Raw genomic sequence first — 17,164 nt, 5'->3', positions numbered from 1 at the left:
ACACAACCAAGGTGGTACAACATTTATTTTGGGTTCTGAAGCAAAGTATATATTGAGACAGGGTTACCTTAATACTGGGTGGCATTGCCCCATGCTGTGATTCAGGCTACCACTCTGGCATGGAATGCTTAGGGATGAGTGAAGTTTTGTAAAATTAGATTCAGCAGCTTATTCGAAGTTCAACAATAAATTCAATTCGCTACAAATTAATTTGTCACAAATTGCTATAAATCAGGTATACCCAGGCCAATCTGACTAAAAGTAACAGTTGGCTGTAATACTGACACATAGTAACTCTACAACTAACAAAACAGATTACCATATTCTTTGCCCTATAAGACTCACTTCCCTCCCAAAATGGCAGTGCGTCTTATGGGGCGAATGCTGTAATTTACACTGATACACCGCTGCTGCGATGCTGCACAGCGCGGCCAGCGCGTGTATCAGTGGGGCGGTAGGAGGGGCTGGGGGCCAGCATCTGATTTTGTAATGGCAGTGGCGCCCGATGCAGTTACTGTATTCTATTACACCGGGCCCCGCTCACTGTAGTAATCATATCTAACCTGTAGGCAATGTTAAACTATATAAATCATACTTACTACAATCTTCCGTAGCAGGCAGGAGGCCCGGCGGGCGGCAGTGTAACTCACTACGTCACATGCCTGCTCCTCCCACTTTATGGATGAAGTAGGCGACGCAGGTGCGTGATGTAAACGCAGCCGTCTGCAACGGAAGATTCTAGTAAGTACTACCGGCTGGATTGAACATGATTTCTATAGTTTAACATTGTCTACAGGTTAGATATGATTACTACTGTGAGCGGGGCATGGTGTAATAGAATACAGTGACTGCACCGGGCTCCGCTGCCATTACAAAACCAGATGCCGACCCCCACCCCCTGTATTGGGGGTTATTCACTACACCGGGACACTGTTATGGGGGATCTGTGGATGACACATAGCATAAGATGCTATATATGTGTCATCCACAGATCCCCCCATAGCAGTGTCATGCCATCACAGATGCCCCCATAACAGTGCCATCCACAGATGCCCCATAACAGTGCCATCCACAGATGCCCCCATAACAGTGCGTCATCCACAGATGCCCCCATAACAGTGTCATCCACAGATTCCCCCATAACAGTGCCATCCACAGATCCCCCCATAACAGTGCCATCCACAGATCCCCCATAACAGTGTCATCCACAAATCCCCCATAACAGTGTCAGCCACAGACCCCCATAACAGTGCGTCATCCACAGATGCCCCATAATAGTGTCATCCACAGACGACCATTAGTTCAAAACCCACCAAAAGCACAACAGATGCCCCCATAACAGTGTCATCCACAGATCCCCCATAACAGTGCCATCCACAGATCCCCCATAACAGTGCCATCCACAGATCCCCATAACAGTGCCATCCACAGATCCCCATAACAGTGTCATCCACAGATCCCCCATAACAGTGCGTCGTCCACAGATCCCCCATAATAGTGTCATCCACAGACCACCATTAGTTCAAAACCCGCCAAAAGCACACTTTTTGGTTCAAATTTTATTTTTATTTTTTTCCTCCTCAAAAACCTAGTTGCGTCTTATGGGTCGGTGTGTCTTATAGGGCAAAAAATACGGTAACTATGATTAATGGTGCACTGCACTCTTATGTACACGGCGTTACATTAGACCTGCCTGTAATACTGATGGCACAGTAACTCTACTGCTAATAATACAATGGATTAGCTATGGTGCTCTGCACAGTTATGTATAGCAAGATAAATTGTAGCAGACTCTGTAGTTCAGCAGTCTCCTACACTCTCCCTGCACTCTTTATTAACAGATTGCTCTTTGCAGCAACACTTTCCCTAGTGCATGAGTAATTTTTCACATCTCTTCATATGCTCAGCTCTCAGGAAAATGGCAGCAACCGCACAGGATCAGGGTTTTATGGGGCTCTGCGTAGCTGTGGCATCACAAGAGGAAGGCTAATCTGCACATTATTATGGGTGATCTTGCGTTCTCTGGCTTGACATTGAGACATTGAGTATTTGTTTTTAACCTTATATAAAGGTCCATGAGATGCATTTGTCTCTGGAAAACAAGGCGATTAACAGACTGTGTATTTATCATAAACAAAAAGATTTTACACATGAATAATTCATTTTCCTATTTTGAATAATATTTTTGTTAGATGGAAACAACTGTTCTTGAAATTTCCATGTCTGAATTATTATTTTTCCTGGCACTTGTCGAGTGCAGATTAATGTTGATAATTGCCCATTGTCGGCTGTAGTGATTGACTTCTATAGAATCAGTAGGATACTCCTAGAAAGCAAGAATTATTTATTCCACATACTGTTGGTGGCCGAGGAGCAATACTATCTTTAGTGAGGTTCTGTTATGTCACCATCTACTTCCGATATAATTTACAGTGTGTACACTTTTAAATGCAACTCTTCACGTACTGTAGTTAGATTCATATGTAAAATAGTGTTTAAATGAAACAATTTATTTGTTAAAAAAATAAATCCTTGTCACCAACTGATCACCACAATGCAGGCAGGTGAAAATCCCAGTGATCAGTTCTGATTACCAAGAAAAGGTTTAGGCCTAGTTCACACTTCAGTGTTTGGTCAGTGATTTCCATCAGTGATTTGTGAGCCAAAACCAGAAGTTGAGCCTCCATAGACATTAGGTAGAAGGGAAAGATCTGCTCCTGTTCTATGTTTAGAGCTGCACCTGGTTTTGGCTCACAAATCACTGATGGAAATCACTGACCAAACACTGAAGTGTGAACGAGGCCTTAGGGCTCTTTTACACGAGCGGATCCCGTGAGTGGAATCCACTGCGTGAACGAGAGCCAAGCCCGGTTCCAGACAGCAGAGACACGGAGCAGTAACATGACTGATAATGCTCTTTGCATCTCTGTGACCTTTTTACTACAAAATCACAGTGACAACTTTATCTCACTGTGATTTTGTAGTAAAAAGAGTATGGAGCATTATTAATCATGTTAATGCTCCGTGTCTCTGCTGTCCGGAACGGGTCTTGGCTTTCTTTCAGGCAGCAGATTTCCCGCACGGCATCCGCTCGTGTAAAAGTGCCCTTAAGCAGCTGAACATATGTTCCTGCTGCAGCCACCACCAGAGAATTGTGGTACTTACATGGCCTCAATTCAAACATGATGTGATCATGTAATAAATTGTCTTACATTCTGTAGCTACAAGCAACATATACTATTTCATAGTGATTCTTCCCTTTGGCTACTAGAAATACCCTTGCCTGTGATGTCTATATGTAGTGCTGAGCGAATTTCTTGAAATCTGATTCGGATTAGATTCAGCTGAATCGGTCGAGAGACTCAACTGAAAGTGCAACAAAAGCACTAAAAAGTTGTGGGGTCTGCAAGGACTGTATGCAACTCATTTCAAGGTCTTTAAACTCATTCCAAATGCATGGCTGTGGTAGTAATAAATAGACGCTTTACAAAAACTACAATGAAGGAATTTTCAGTTTTTTTTTAATGGTTAGAAAAATGTTTCACTTTTGGTTTCAAATGTCTGCCGGTGTGTGCATTTACACATACTGCCTGGGGTCATGTGATCCTCCTTCATATCTCCTGCCTTCTGATCTAAAAAAAAAATTGCTTATGTCATTTTAGAAAATGTGCCCAAATCACCCAAAATTCTGATTCATATTTGACCCAATTTTTAGAAAATTCTGGTTGAATTTGATTTGTTTCGAATTGATTCACTCACCTGTATTCTCATGTCCTAAGAACCCCTTAAGAGGTTGACCTACTGGAACAGTCTTTTTTAAAACCTGTATATTTTTATTGAGTTTTCAAAAATGTGGATAACATTACATAATCAAAAAGCAAAGAAAATAATTAAACAGAGACAGTACAACAAGGAAAGGTTCCAGTATAATAAACATACAAAAAAAAACATGCAAATCCACAGTTGCAAGGAGCAAGACTTATGCGACTAAGGCATATTTTGAGGAAGTCCAGGCATCCCACATCTTTTGGAACAGTAGAGGTCACATGGGCCTTAGCATTCTCATAAAGGAAGGTAGTATACACTTTCTGGAGGATCTCCTTCTCAGAAGGAATTTGGCAGCTTTTCCAGTTTCTCGTTATTGCCAGTTTGGTTGCTATGGACAGATGGACCACTACTAGCAAGCATCTCGAGGGGATGCTATCTATCGTTGAAAGGAGAAGGGCTAGAGCTGGAGAAGGCTGCATGCCAATACCTGTTATGTCAGAAGCTACGGCAAAAATTTGGTGCCACAAGGGATTTAGCTTAGGGCAGTTCCAAAGTACATGAAGTAGAGTGCCTCTACATCCGCAGTTCTGCCAACAGAGATGTGAGACGCCTGGGAACATATAACACAATCTATACGGTGTGTAATACCACCTTTAAAATGGTTTTCACAAATGATTCATACATGCAAGGTACATTTCAGGTTGGAAGAGATGAACCGAAGAGCAGTTGACCACTCTAAGTCAGTGTATGTGGTTTGTAGTTCCTGTTCCCATGAGAGAAATATGGTTGACTTGGTAAAAGTCTTTGTCGCCTATGAGTAAGTAAATGTGACGCAAGGTAGAACCTGTTGAAGGGGGTCTAGACCATAAATGAAAGATATTTTGATTGGACTTCACCTTGAGGATCATTTTTTAGTTTATGAAATGCCTAATCTGAAGGTATTTGTAAAAATCTTTGTTAGGGATTTGGTATTTATGGTGGAGATCTTGGAATGTGAGGGTTTCCTCTGGGAAAACTGTTTTGCTCAAACACTCAAAAACATACTGATAGGTTTAGTTTGGAATTTAGATTGTGAGTCCCATTGGTCAATGTTGTGAGTGATGATCTCTTTAGACTATATAACTGTGGAATATGTTGGTGCTATAAAATTAAATAATGCTCATTCAACTTCATGCGCTTGATACTGAACAAAAGAAAATAAGCTCCTGAATACATACCTGAATTATTATATGTATGAAAATATTTTATCTATTATTCATTTTAAGTGTATCAGATAGAGAATTATTTCACAAGCCATTTTACCCTAGTAACACAGGCAATAAAAATAGAAAAGCAGTGTCAATTTCATAAGGCTGAGCGCATTACTTTTTATGACAAGCTATTGTCATGACTTGATTTGTGTCCAGATTCTCAAGACAGTTTTCTGCTTTAAAAAGGCTCCGCAGTTTTGCCAAATTGAAAATGCTCACGGTTAATATGCAGCACATAGCAATTTTGCGCAACTTTGCCCAAGGTCAGTGTCAGCATTGTCAACAACCCACTTCTATCCCTGTCTTTGTGTATTTCAATACAGTGTGTGAAAACGTTCGTAATGATAAATTCAACCAGACCAATGTGCTTACCCTACAACAAAAAAAACAACACAAAAAAGTGTAATTCTAAAGGAATAGCCCCGTACAATACAATTTCTTTCTTTCACATTACTTCACAATTCAATGGCTGCCTTTTAACAATGTCCATTAACTGAATCAATTCCAGGCAATGATTCCGGAAGATTAAAAATACTGTAGCTTCATCTATGACAAATTGTGGTTGTGGTCATCCTATAGTGAATCATAAATCTTGACCCATTGGCTGGGTATAGGTACAAAGCAGTATTTCAGGATTTAATATTAATAGCCTATCCTCAGAAGTAGCCTTCAATATCTGATCGGCAAGGACCTGACATCCCACACCCCCATCAATCAGCTGTTTTAGACTAGTTTTGTTGTCGGAAGTAGACAGCTACATCCATTGTGTAGTGGATAGCCATTCTTACTGCTCCCATTCACTTCAATGGAAATAGCTCCGTCCACTACACAATGGATCTAGCTGTCTACTTCTGGCACCGAAGCTGAAAGTCTGAAACAGCTGATTAACAGGGTTTGGGGTGTCAGACCCCTGCCGTCCTGAAGATAGATCATCAATATAAAATTCTCCTTTCCAACCAGTGCCATACAGGTACAGCACTGGTCAGGTCTTTAAAGATGAAACCTGCTCCAGAGCAAAGTAGGTGCAATAGCCACCGGGTTTCTGCTATTTCCCATAGCAGAGACCCGGGGCTTATGTCTGTGATTGGCTTTACATTTAACCATAGTCAATTGTGACCACAGCATCTGAGGCAGCTTTCCCCCGGGAGCATTGCACCCCTGGGACCCGAACTGCTGCTCTGCACGGTGATCAGGGGAGCCATTAATTTCTTGTGATAGTTTCAGTCCCTCTGAAGGATCCAAGGCTATCACAGCGGAAATTCCTATGGAGACCTGCAGGTGGCGGGGCTCTATAGGAACATAGTGCAACTCTCATAGGCAGCAATGGCAATTCATTACAGTCTATGGGACAAACAATTGCTTGTTGGGGGCCGTAAAATATGTGTAAGAAATAAAATAAAAATCACCCCCTTTCCCCATAATAAAAAAAAAGTATATAAACAATAAAAAAATAAAGATCTTTTGCACCAAGATGCTGCAGCATCCCAAAACACCTGTTCTGAATGCCGTAATGAAATAAAAAAACATCCTTGTCTGCCCCCCAAAAAATGAAAAATAAGTGATCAAAAAGTTATACACACTCCAAAATGGTATTAGGAAAACTACAGATCGCCATGCAAAAATAAGCCCTCACTTACCTACGTAGACATAAAAATAAAAAAGTTATGGGGGTCATAATATAGCAATACAAAGAAAAAAATATTTTTTTCCAACTTTTTTTTTTATTGAAAAAAACCCCGATATAAATGCAATATCTCTGCAATTGTACTGACACATAGAATGAAGGTTACTGGTCAGTGTTACCGCACAGAGGATGTTGTAAAAACGAAACCCATAAAACTATGGCAGAATTGAATTTTTTTCCAATTTTTCCCCAATTGGATTTTTTTTTTTACAGCTTCCCACTACATTATATAAAATATTAAATGGTGCCATTAGAAATTAGAATTTGTCCCGCATGTGTTCCTTCAGAACAATATATATTATGAATAATCATTTGGCCATATACAACAGTTAGGGCTCATGCACACAACCGTATGTATTTTTCGGTCCGCAAAACACGAATCCGCAAAAAAAAAATGGATAACATCCATGTGACATCCATATTGCATCCGTATTTTTTGCAGATCTATTGTAACAATGCCTGTCCTTGTCCACAAAATGGACAAGAATAGGACATGTTCTATTTTTTTGAGGAACGGACTTGCGGACATATGGATATGGAAAGTACACAGAGTCATTTCCTGGTTGTTTTTGCGGCCCCATAAAAATGAATGGTTCCGCATATGGGCCGCAAAGAAAAAAGTAATGGACACCGACAAAAAATAAGTTTGTGTGCATGAGCCCTTAGTAGATAGAAAAGAAACATATTCTATCTTGCTACATGGTATTATTGTCCCCATGCATGACAAATGAAAAATGAAGCAACTTTGCAAATAGTCATAATTAACAATCTCCTACGATTTTCTGTCTACAGTTCTACAAATAACTCTTTGTAATCTCATCCTGCAGTCACACTTCCTCTCATTATTCTTCTACTCGGTGTTAATATACTGCACTTTTGGTAGGCTAGAAAGAAACTGTTGGAAGTTGCTTTATTTTTCATTGCAGATACATTGGAGCGATAACTAAAAAATAGTGAGGAGTGAGCATGCTCGGCCAAACTACTGTTCGGCTCGAGCATCGCTAGGCTCGGCAGATCCGAGTGCTCGAATACAATTTAATAAAATGGAAGTCATTGGGAGAACCCCAGGCACCCCCTGCTTGGAAGAGAAGAAAGTGTCTGGCTCATAAAAAAAGGTTAGAAATTAATGGAAACCCCATCAAAATGGCTTGGCAACAGCATTAAGAGGATAGCTGGATGCATCTTAGACTCCTATTATGTATGACATACAATAGACAACCACACAAAGGCTATATGCCAAAAGCCAGGTATGTATAAGCCATCCATCTATCCATCCATGAGACAGATAACAGCCAGCATACCTTACAATAACAGCCTTATGCACTATGAGATATTCCAAACCAGCTCTCATCTGACTGAGAACCAGTAAACCTCAAAGTTATTTTGCATCTGTTGGATGGCTTAGGCGGACCTGCACACCTAGATCAATATCATTAGGGAGACAAAAGTTTTTTGATTGTCCTAACAATATTCAATAACCTTTCTATACAGTTTTGTCATGTAAAAACTAATTTGAGCATGTGCCTGGTTATCTCCCAATTACTTCCATTATACACGGGTGCTTGGCCGAGCACACAAATATAGCAATGTGTTCGGGCCGAACACCCAAATACTTTGGTGCTCGATCGTCACTAATAAAAAACTGACTGCCAAGATGAACATAGAGTTGCAAGAAAAAGTATTTGAACCCTTTACCTGAGTTACCTGAAGTTCTGCATTGATTTCTAGTAAAACGTGGTCTGCGTTATCTAGATCACAATTATATACAAACACAATCTACTATTAACACACAAATGGTTGTACTGTCCGTGTCTTTTACTGAGCACATTAAAGGGGTTGTCCGGGTTCAGAGCTGAACCCGGACATATCCCCTTCTTCATCCATTCAGGCCCTATGAGTGAAGCATCAGAGCATTTCATGCTCCGATGCTCCCCCTTGCCCGGCGCTGCATTGAGCAGGGCAAGGGCTGTTTTGTTTACATTGACACACTGCTAGGCGTAGGTTTCTGCCTAGCAGTGCTCCTGGGGATGTCACTGGCACTAAGGGGTGGTCTTTATAGCTGCCTTAGGCTGGTATACAGGCTAGGGCAGAGCTAAAGACCACCCATTAGTGCCTGTGACATCACCGGCTAGCATGCCCATCAGAAGCCCGGTAAATCACTGGATCTGAAGAAAAAGCCCTTGCCAAATGCTCTGATGCTCCACTCATGGGGCTGAATGGGTGAAGAAGGGTTATATCCGGGTTCAGAACTGTACCCGGACAACCCCTTTAAGTAAACATTCACATTACAGAGACAAAAAGAAAGTGAACTGAATTTGTTAACCTGCAGATCCCTCTTTAGCAGCAATCACATCCATCAAATGTCTCCTATAACTACAAATACGATTTTGCACCATGTTGGGGTCAGTTTGTAAATAATTCTGGAATGTTTTGTGCGCAGAGCCCTATTTCAACTTAAAACCATAGTCTTTAACTTATAATGTGTAACATGTGGTCCTTGCCATCATCCCTGAACACTCTATTACAGTGTTTGACCTAGGACAATTGCTTACAAGTTATCTTCTACATATACAGTTTCTTGCAAATGTCAAATTAATAAAACTACTAACTATAAATCACAGCACAAAGTATATATAGAATATAATAGTGAATCCTAAATGCTGTGTATGTCTATCAGTAGTAGCAATAATATATTCATATTAGCGGCAAGTGAAGAGTTTTATTTGAGACCATAAAAAGAACCATAAAAAGCTGTGCAACATGCCAAGCTGTATGAGTGGAAAGAAGGAGATGGTTATTGCAGTCATGACTGTGCCAAGATTTAGTCAATTCCCTGGACCAACAGAACTATATCAGTGCCATTTCTGTGGTCGTTATCCTTGACTATATGACGTATCATGTTTGATGACTGTCCTTTAGATCTATGGTCTCCAACCTGTGGCTCATCAGCTATTGCAAAGCCATAAATTGAAGTATGGTCTGAAAGCTTGTAGTTGTTGTCACGGCATGCTGGATTTCATAGTTTTGCAACACCTGAAGAGCTTCAGGTTGTGGATCACCAATCTAGATGTTGAAAGGATAATTATTTTGAGCTGCAAACAAGCTGCAATAGTGCTGTGACATGGGTAAAGGGGCTGCCCATAAGCAAGATTTTAATCACCTATCGAAAGGACAGGGAATAAATATTTGAGCACTGGGTCAAGTCCAACCATTGTAACCCCATGATCACAAAATAAATGTCCTAAGTTTTCCATATTAAAGGGTTTCTCCAAATTGACAGAGGTGCCAGGGGGTGGGGATACAAGTGTATAGGAACGAGGAGTCCCATTGACGTGAATGGGACGGCTTGTTATTACACCTTCTCACTGATGCAATTCCAATGAGGAGCAGATAAACAATAAAGGGAAGGCTGCGCTTGCACAGAGCCTGGCCTTCTCTTCAACCAGCTGATTGGCGGGGGTGCTGGACCCCCTCCAATCTGATATTAGTGACCTATCCTGAGGATAGGTAAATATAAAAATCCTGGAAAACCCCTTTAATGGCGCAGTAGCCATGGCTACCTCTGTCAGTCCCATGGACAGAAAGTAGACTGCTAGTGTGCATGTCTAACCACCACTACTTTGAAACAGGGGACTTGGTAACTCCGCTGTCATGATCAAAGGGAGTCCAAGCAGTAAGACCCCCAGTGACCATTTATTACCTATCGTTTAGATGATAAATTTTGCTCATGGGTCAACCCTTTTAAATGCAAATTGTAGAATCCACAGGAATTAGTTGTTGTCACCAGAGGACTTTCCAGTTAGCCATACCTTGCTACAGGGAAAATGTATTATTACATGGTACCCTTCAAATGAAAAGGTGACCATGTAATGTATTGCAATGCATTGGAGTTCAGAAAATTCCAGAGCATGAGTTACTATTTGCATTATCTCTCTTCTCAGGCTAAGAGGCTCATTCAGACGACCGTAGTGTTTTGCAGATCCGCAAAACACGGATGCCAGCCCGTGTGCGTTCCGCAAATTCGCGCATGGCTGGCACTATCATAAAAAATGCCTATTCTTGTCCGCAATTGCGGACAAGAATAGGACACGTTCTATCTTTTTTTGCAGGGCCCCGGAACGGAACTATGGATGCGGACAGCACACGGCCCTATTGAAATGAATGGATCAGCACCCTTTCTGCAAAATAGCGTAACGGGTGTGGACCCGTTCATACAGCCGTGTGAAAGTGGCGCTCACAGTGAGAGGTCACTAATAGGGAACTTCTCCACCGTATATGTATTAATGTAATTGATGCATATGATCTTTATTTTACAGATGTACATTACCAGCACCATTAAAACCAAAGGGACACGACTTGCCAAACCTGTCCTTTGCCTGGGCTTGATGTGTCTGGCATTCCTAACTGGAATAAACAGAGTGGCAGAATATCGCAATCATTGGTCAGATGTCATAGCCGGGTTTCTTATTGGGATATCAATAGCTGTGTTTCTGGTATGTATAGAAACTTCTATTTAGTTAATTATTCACAAAGCTGCAGATTTTTTTGTGATAGACCAACACAAAGTAGTAAGTATATGTGAAGTGAAAAGAAAATGATGCATTGTTTTCAAACTTTTTTAGAAACAAAAATCTGGAAAGTGGCGTGCAATTGTATTCAGTCAAAACTTTGTAGGACCAACAGTCGCTGCAATTGCAGCTGCAAATCTTCAGGGGGTATGTTTCTACCATCTTTGCACATCTAAAGGCTGACATTTTTGCCCATTCTTCTAGCTCAGACTCAGTCAGTTTGAATAGAGAGCGTCTGTGAGCAGCAATTTTCAAGTCTTGCCGCAGATCCTCAATGGGATTTAGGACTTTGACGAGGCCATTTAAACACATAAATATTCTTTGATCTAAACCAGGGATCTCAACCTGCGGCACTCCAGCTGTTCATAAACTACAACTCCCAGCATGCCCTAATAGCTGTAGTCTATCCAGGCATGCTGGGAGTTGTAGTTTTGCAACAGCTGGAGGGCCGAAGGTTGGGCATCCCTGATCTAAACCATTCCAGTGTATCTCTGGCTGTATGTTTAGGATTGTAGTCCTGCTGGAAGGTGAAGCCCTGCCCCAGTCTCAAGTCTGTTGCAGCCTCCAACAGGTTCCTTCAGGAGTATTTATCTTCATCCATCTTCCCATCAACTCTGACCAACTTCCCTGTCCCTGCTGAAGAAAAGCATCCCCACAGCAGCATGATGCTGCCACCACCATGCTTTATGGTGGGGATGGTGTGTTCAGGGTGATGTGCAGTGTTAGTTTTCCGCCACACATAGGGTTTTGCATTTACGTAAAAAAAATTCAACTTTAGTCTCATTTGACCACAGTTCCTTCTTCCACATGTTTGCTGTGTCCCCTACATGGCTTGTGGCAAACTGCAAATGGGACTTATTATGGCTTGCTTTCAAAAATGGCCTTCTTCTTGCTACTCTTCCATAAAGGCCAGATTTGTGGAGTACACAACAAATAGTTATCCTGTGGACATATTATCCCAACCGAGCTATGGATCTCTACAGCTCCTCCAGAGTGACAATGCATAGGCGTGCGCAGCCTATTGCATTAGGGTGTGCACCCTAAAGCACAAACACACACCGCGCGCGCCCATGTGTATGTTTGTATTTATGCCATTTGCCCCCATTATCAGCCCTTATGCCTCATTAGCCCCCATTATGCCTCTCATTAGCCCCCATTATGCCCCCATTATGCCCCCAGCAGCCTCATTGTTTATAAAAAAAAACAAAAAACACTTACCTCTCTGCTCCTGGACGCAGCCGCTCCTCGCCACTGCGATCCTCTTTCTCCTGCTGTTGGCTGTGCTCTGAACTGGCGCGCACAGCGTGACATCACAAAGCGTCCTCACGCTGTGCGCAGCTCTGCACAGCCGACAGGAGAGGACCAGGAAGCGGTAAGTACATAGTGGAAGCGCTTCATTAGTATTCGCCAGCCAGCAGGCTTGATTAGGGTGTGCCCAGGCACACCCCGTGCGCATGCCTATGTGACCATGGCTGCTTCTCTTATTAGCGCTCTCTTTCCCTGGGTTGTCAGTTTAGGTAAACGGCCATGTATTGGTAGGTTTGCAGTTATGCCATACTCCTTCCACTTTCAGATGATGGATTGAACAGTGCTTTGTGAGATGTTTAGAGCTTGGAACATTATTTTATAACCTAACCCTGCTTCACACTTCTCCACAACTTTATCCCTGACCTTTCTGGTGTGTTCCTTGGTTTTCATGATGCTGTTTGATCACTAATCTTCTCTAATAAACCTCTGAGGCCTTCACAGAACACCTATAGTTATACTAAGAATAAAATACATACAGGTGGACTTCATTTACTAATCAATGTATTTTTCGCTTTATAAAATGCAATTTTTAGTAAGAAAAAATCTTGCTAAAAAGTGCCTGTGTCTTATAAACAGCAGCCAACAGAACTTGGTACATTTAATGAGATGACCACATGCACCATTGCTGGTTACATTGGTCAGCGGATGACACAGTCAGGGTAACAGGAGCTGACCAAAACTATTTCCCCACACATATTACACCCTAAAGGTACTGACCTTGACCCCTCCACTTCAGTAAAACACCAGTAAATCACATTCGCTTCAAAGAAGACCAAGAGGATATTTTTTCTAATTTTATGTTGTCTAAACCTGGGGTGCATCTAATAGTCCAGTGCATCTTATAAAGCGAAAAATACAGTAGGTGACCTCCGGAGGCAATTGGTCACACTGTATTTTATTTTGGGGTATCAGAATACATGGGGCTATACAAATGCAAGCCACACTTTTTATTTATTAAAAATGTTGAAAACCATGTAAGAACCATTTTCTTTTCACTTTGCACATACTTGCTATTTTGCTACTTATCCCCCAAAAAATACATTTAAATTATGGGTGTAACATGACAAAATGTGGAAAAGTTCAAGGGGTATGAATACTTTTTTAAGGTACTGTATATACACGGACAAAAAAAGTTCAAGTTTCCAAGTGAAAAAGTTGAGACAACATGGTGGCTCAACAGCTGTAATTGTTTCCTTGCAGAGCTGGGGTTCTTCAACCCATCCGATGCATCAGCATGGAGCTTTTATGTTATCTCTACATACTTGCATGGATTTTGTCTAGGTTTTTTTGCCTACTGCAAAGCTGCACTTACTGTAGTTCTCAATAAAAATGGTTCTACCATTTATTTGTGGTTTTCTATTTGTCTTTCTTCGGTTTTGTGTGTAAGTGTGTGTAAAATAAAAGCAGACCATACAGCTGCTACGGGGCCCTTGAGGACAGGGAGTGACCCCGGGGTTGTCCAATTCCTTTTGCTCCTAGAGCCATGTTAGACTCCATTCTTTAACTGCTTTGTTGGGGAATTGGCCCAAGAGACATAGAAAGAGTCGGGAGAGGAAATGAACACCAGAAAATTTTGTAATTGGTGAAAGAGCTTGTACCATAATGTGAGGATCATTTTGACTTTTGTTATAGGACCCCCTTGCTTCTATAAATACCACTGTCTAAAATGTAAGCATATGTATAAAATATATTATATATCATAAAATGTATGTTTTACAACAGGTCGTCTGTGTGGTTAACAATTTTAAGGGAAGGCAGGCAGAACAGGAAAAATCACCCATTGATAATTTGGCACAGATGCCAATGATCAGCATTCCCCGGGTAGAAAGTCCTTTGGAAAAGGTAAGTCTTTGATGTTCACGTCTCACTTTATCTTTTGTCTTTGAAAGTGACTTTAGATCATGTAACATAAAAATAGGCATCTGACACAAAAACTAGTTGAAAGGGTATACGACATATCGCTGCGGCTGGCAAGCTGCTTCACTCCTTTTCTCCTGCCAGCACAAAGTCAGAATAGCAGAGTAATTTCAGACAGACTGTAGGCCAGGGATCCACCGATTGACTTTCAAATAGGATTGACATTTGCCAGGCAGTACATCGACAGTATAGCAACTAAGATGCCCATCAAATATGAGATAAAGCAAGAAGATTTGTGAGCATGGAAAAAAGGATTTACCGATTTTCTATTGCCAAATTTAGAGTGTAATGGTAATTTCAGCTTATTTTTAATATCGTGTAGGGACAGGGATATTAAACATTTTTGTAATATACTTAATGAGGGAAAGATGTTTTGTGTTCTAGAAAACAGGGTGTAAAAATGTCTTCTTAGGGAAGCTTCAACATCATTGCTAAGAAGAGTCTGTCTTGAGCATTTTACTGAGTGCTGAAGATGCCTGAGTAACATACAGAGGCTTCCAGCCTACATTGTGTCGTTACCCCCACCCTGACCATGTATACGTGCTCTAAATCTCACTGCCTATGTGACTTGTTACACACAGGCATCTTCAGTGCTCAGAAGACCTGAAGACTGAAGACAGACTCTGAAGCTGTGATGGCTAACCTCCGGCACTTCAGCTGTGGTAAAACTACAACTCTCAAGATGCGCACTTGCTTGGCTGTTCTCAGAACTCTATAGAAATGAATGGAGCATGCGGGGGGTCGTAGTATCACCACAGCTGGAATGCCAGAGGTTAGCCATCACTGCGTCTAGAGCTTTAGTAAGAAGACACTTTAAACCGAAACGACATCTATACTTTAAAGGAAATCTGAGCTCATAAATATTCGTGACTCATCATTATGAACCTTTTTAATACATGATTATACCAAAACGGATTAGAGAAAGTGACCCAGCATTTTGTTAAGGGGATCTGTCACTTGTTTATGTTGCCCATAGTTAAGACACCATAAAACTATAAAAATTATGCAATTGCTTCATTGCTCCAGTAAAAAAATAAAAATAAACAATATTTTATTTGTACAAATTTTAAGCAGACCTATGTGTCTCTATGGTTATAGACCACAAACTAACCCTAAGTGTAGTCTGATCCTGAAGACTTGTGCTACTCCTCTTTCTCTGCCCTCTCATCCTGCTAATCTACAGTAGAAACCAAGAATCGTCACATATTGTACTTCATGACTGGTAAAATTGAGTAAAAAATAAATAAATACCAAATTGACCCAAAAAAAACCAATTTTTCACATTTTAAAATTTCAATTTCTCTACTTTTATAATAGATAGTAATAATTCCAAAAATAGTTATCACTTTACATTCCCCATATGTCTACTTCATGTTTCGATCATTTTGTGAATGCCATTTTATTTTTTGGGGACATTAGAAGGCTTAGAAGTTTAGAAGCAAATCTTGAATTTTTCCAATACCCACTTTTTACGGACCAGTTCAGGTCTGAAGTCACTTTGTGAGGCTTGCATAATAGAAACTATCCAAAAATGACCCCATTTTGGAAAGACACCCCTCAAGGTATTCAAAACTGATTTTACAAACTCTGTTAACTCTTTAGGTGTTCCACAATAATTAATGGAAAATTTTGCAGAAATGTCTGAATTTCACTTTTTTATCAGACTTTTCATTTGAATAAAAAAAAAATGTCGCTAACAAAGCAATCGTTAACAACCAAACAAAACTCAATATTTATTGGAAACTATGGGATAAGGTGGCAGTTTTGCTGGTACTATTTTAGGGTACATATGATTTTTGGTTGCTTTATATTACACTTAATGTGAGGCAAGGTAGCAAAAAATAGCTGTTTTGGCACCGTTTTGATTTTTTGTTATTTACAGTCTTCATATGACAGGTTAGATCATATAGTATTTTTATAGAGCAGGTTGTTACAGATGAGACAATACCAAATATAACTACTTTTTTTAGTTGTTAGTTTCAGTTTTACATAATAAAGCATTTTTGAAAAAAGTAATTTTTTTGTGTCTCCATATTCTAAAAGCCATAGTTTTTGGAAAAATTTTGGGTGACTGTCATATGTACAGTAGGGGCTTATTTTTTTCACTATGAGATGACTGTTTGATTGGTACTATTTTAGGGTGCATATGACTTTTTGAATCTCTTTGTTGTACACTTTTTGTGATGTACACTTTTTTTTTTTTACCGTGTTCACCTGAGGGGTTAGGTAATGTGATATTTTTATACAGCAGGTTCTTACGGAAGTGGCGATACCTAATATGTATACTTTTTTTATTTATTTCAGTTTTACACAATAACAGCATTTTTTAAACAAAAAAAATCATGTTTTAGTGTTTCCATATTCTGAAAAACATATTTTTTTTTATTTTTGGGGCGATTTCCTTAGGTAGAGTCTCATTTTTTGCGGGATGATATGACGGTTTTATTGGTATGATTTCGTGGTGCGTATGACTTTTTGATCGCTTGCTATTATACTTTTTGTGATGTAAGGTGACAAAAAAATGGCTTTTTGACACAGTTTTTTATTTTATTATTAGTGGTTAAGTCATGTGATATTTATATAGAGCAGGTCGTTATAAACGCGGCAATACCTAATATGTATACTTTTTTAATTTACCGTAAATGTCCTGTAGCAGGCAGAGCAGGGCG

General features: G+C 40.3%; 1 protein-coding gene across 1 annotated transcript in view; it reads left to right on the top strand.

The window, feature by feature from the left end:
* PLPPR5 (phospholipid phosphatase related 5) overlaps window positions 1-17,164 on the top strand; it is a 222,545-nt gene that overhangs the window by 202,668 nt on the left and 2,713 nt on the right. The window contains exons 4-5 of the mRNA XM_044302463.1: window positions 11,019-11,195; window positions 14,301-14,424. Of these exons, the coding sequence (XP_044158398.1) occupies window positions 11,019-11,195; window positions 14,301-14,424 (301 nt within the window). The remainder of the gene's footprint in view (window positions 1-11,018; window positions 11,196-14,300; window positions 14,425-17,164) is intronic.

The sequence above is a fragment of the Bufo gargarizans genome, chromosome 7, assembly GCF_014858855.1.
Source record: "Bufo gargarizans isolate SCDJY-AF-19 chromosome 7, ASM1485885v1, whole genome shotgun sequence".
Taxonomy (NCBI): Eukaryota; Metazoa; Chordata; class Amphibia; order Anura; family Bufonidae; genus Bufo; species Bufo gargarizans.
Note: the sequence above shows the minus strand (reverse complement) of the source record. Positions and strands in the feature narration are given on the sequence as shown.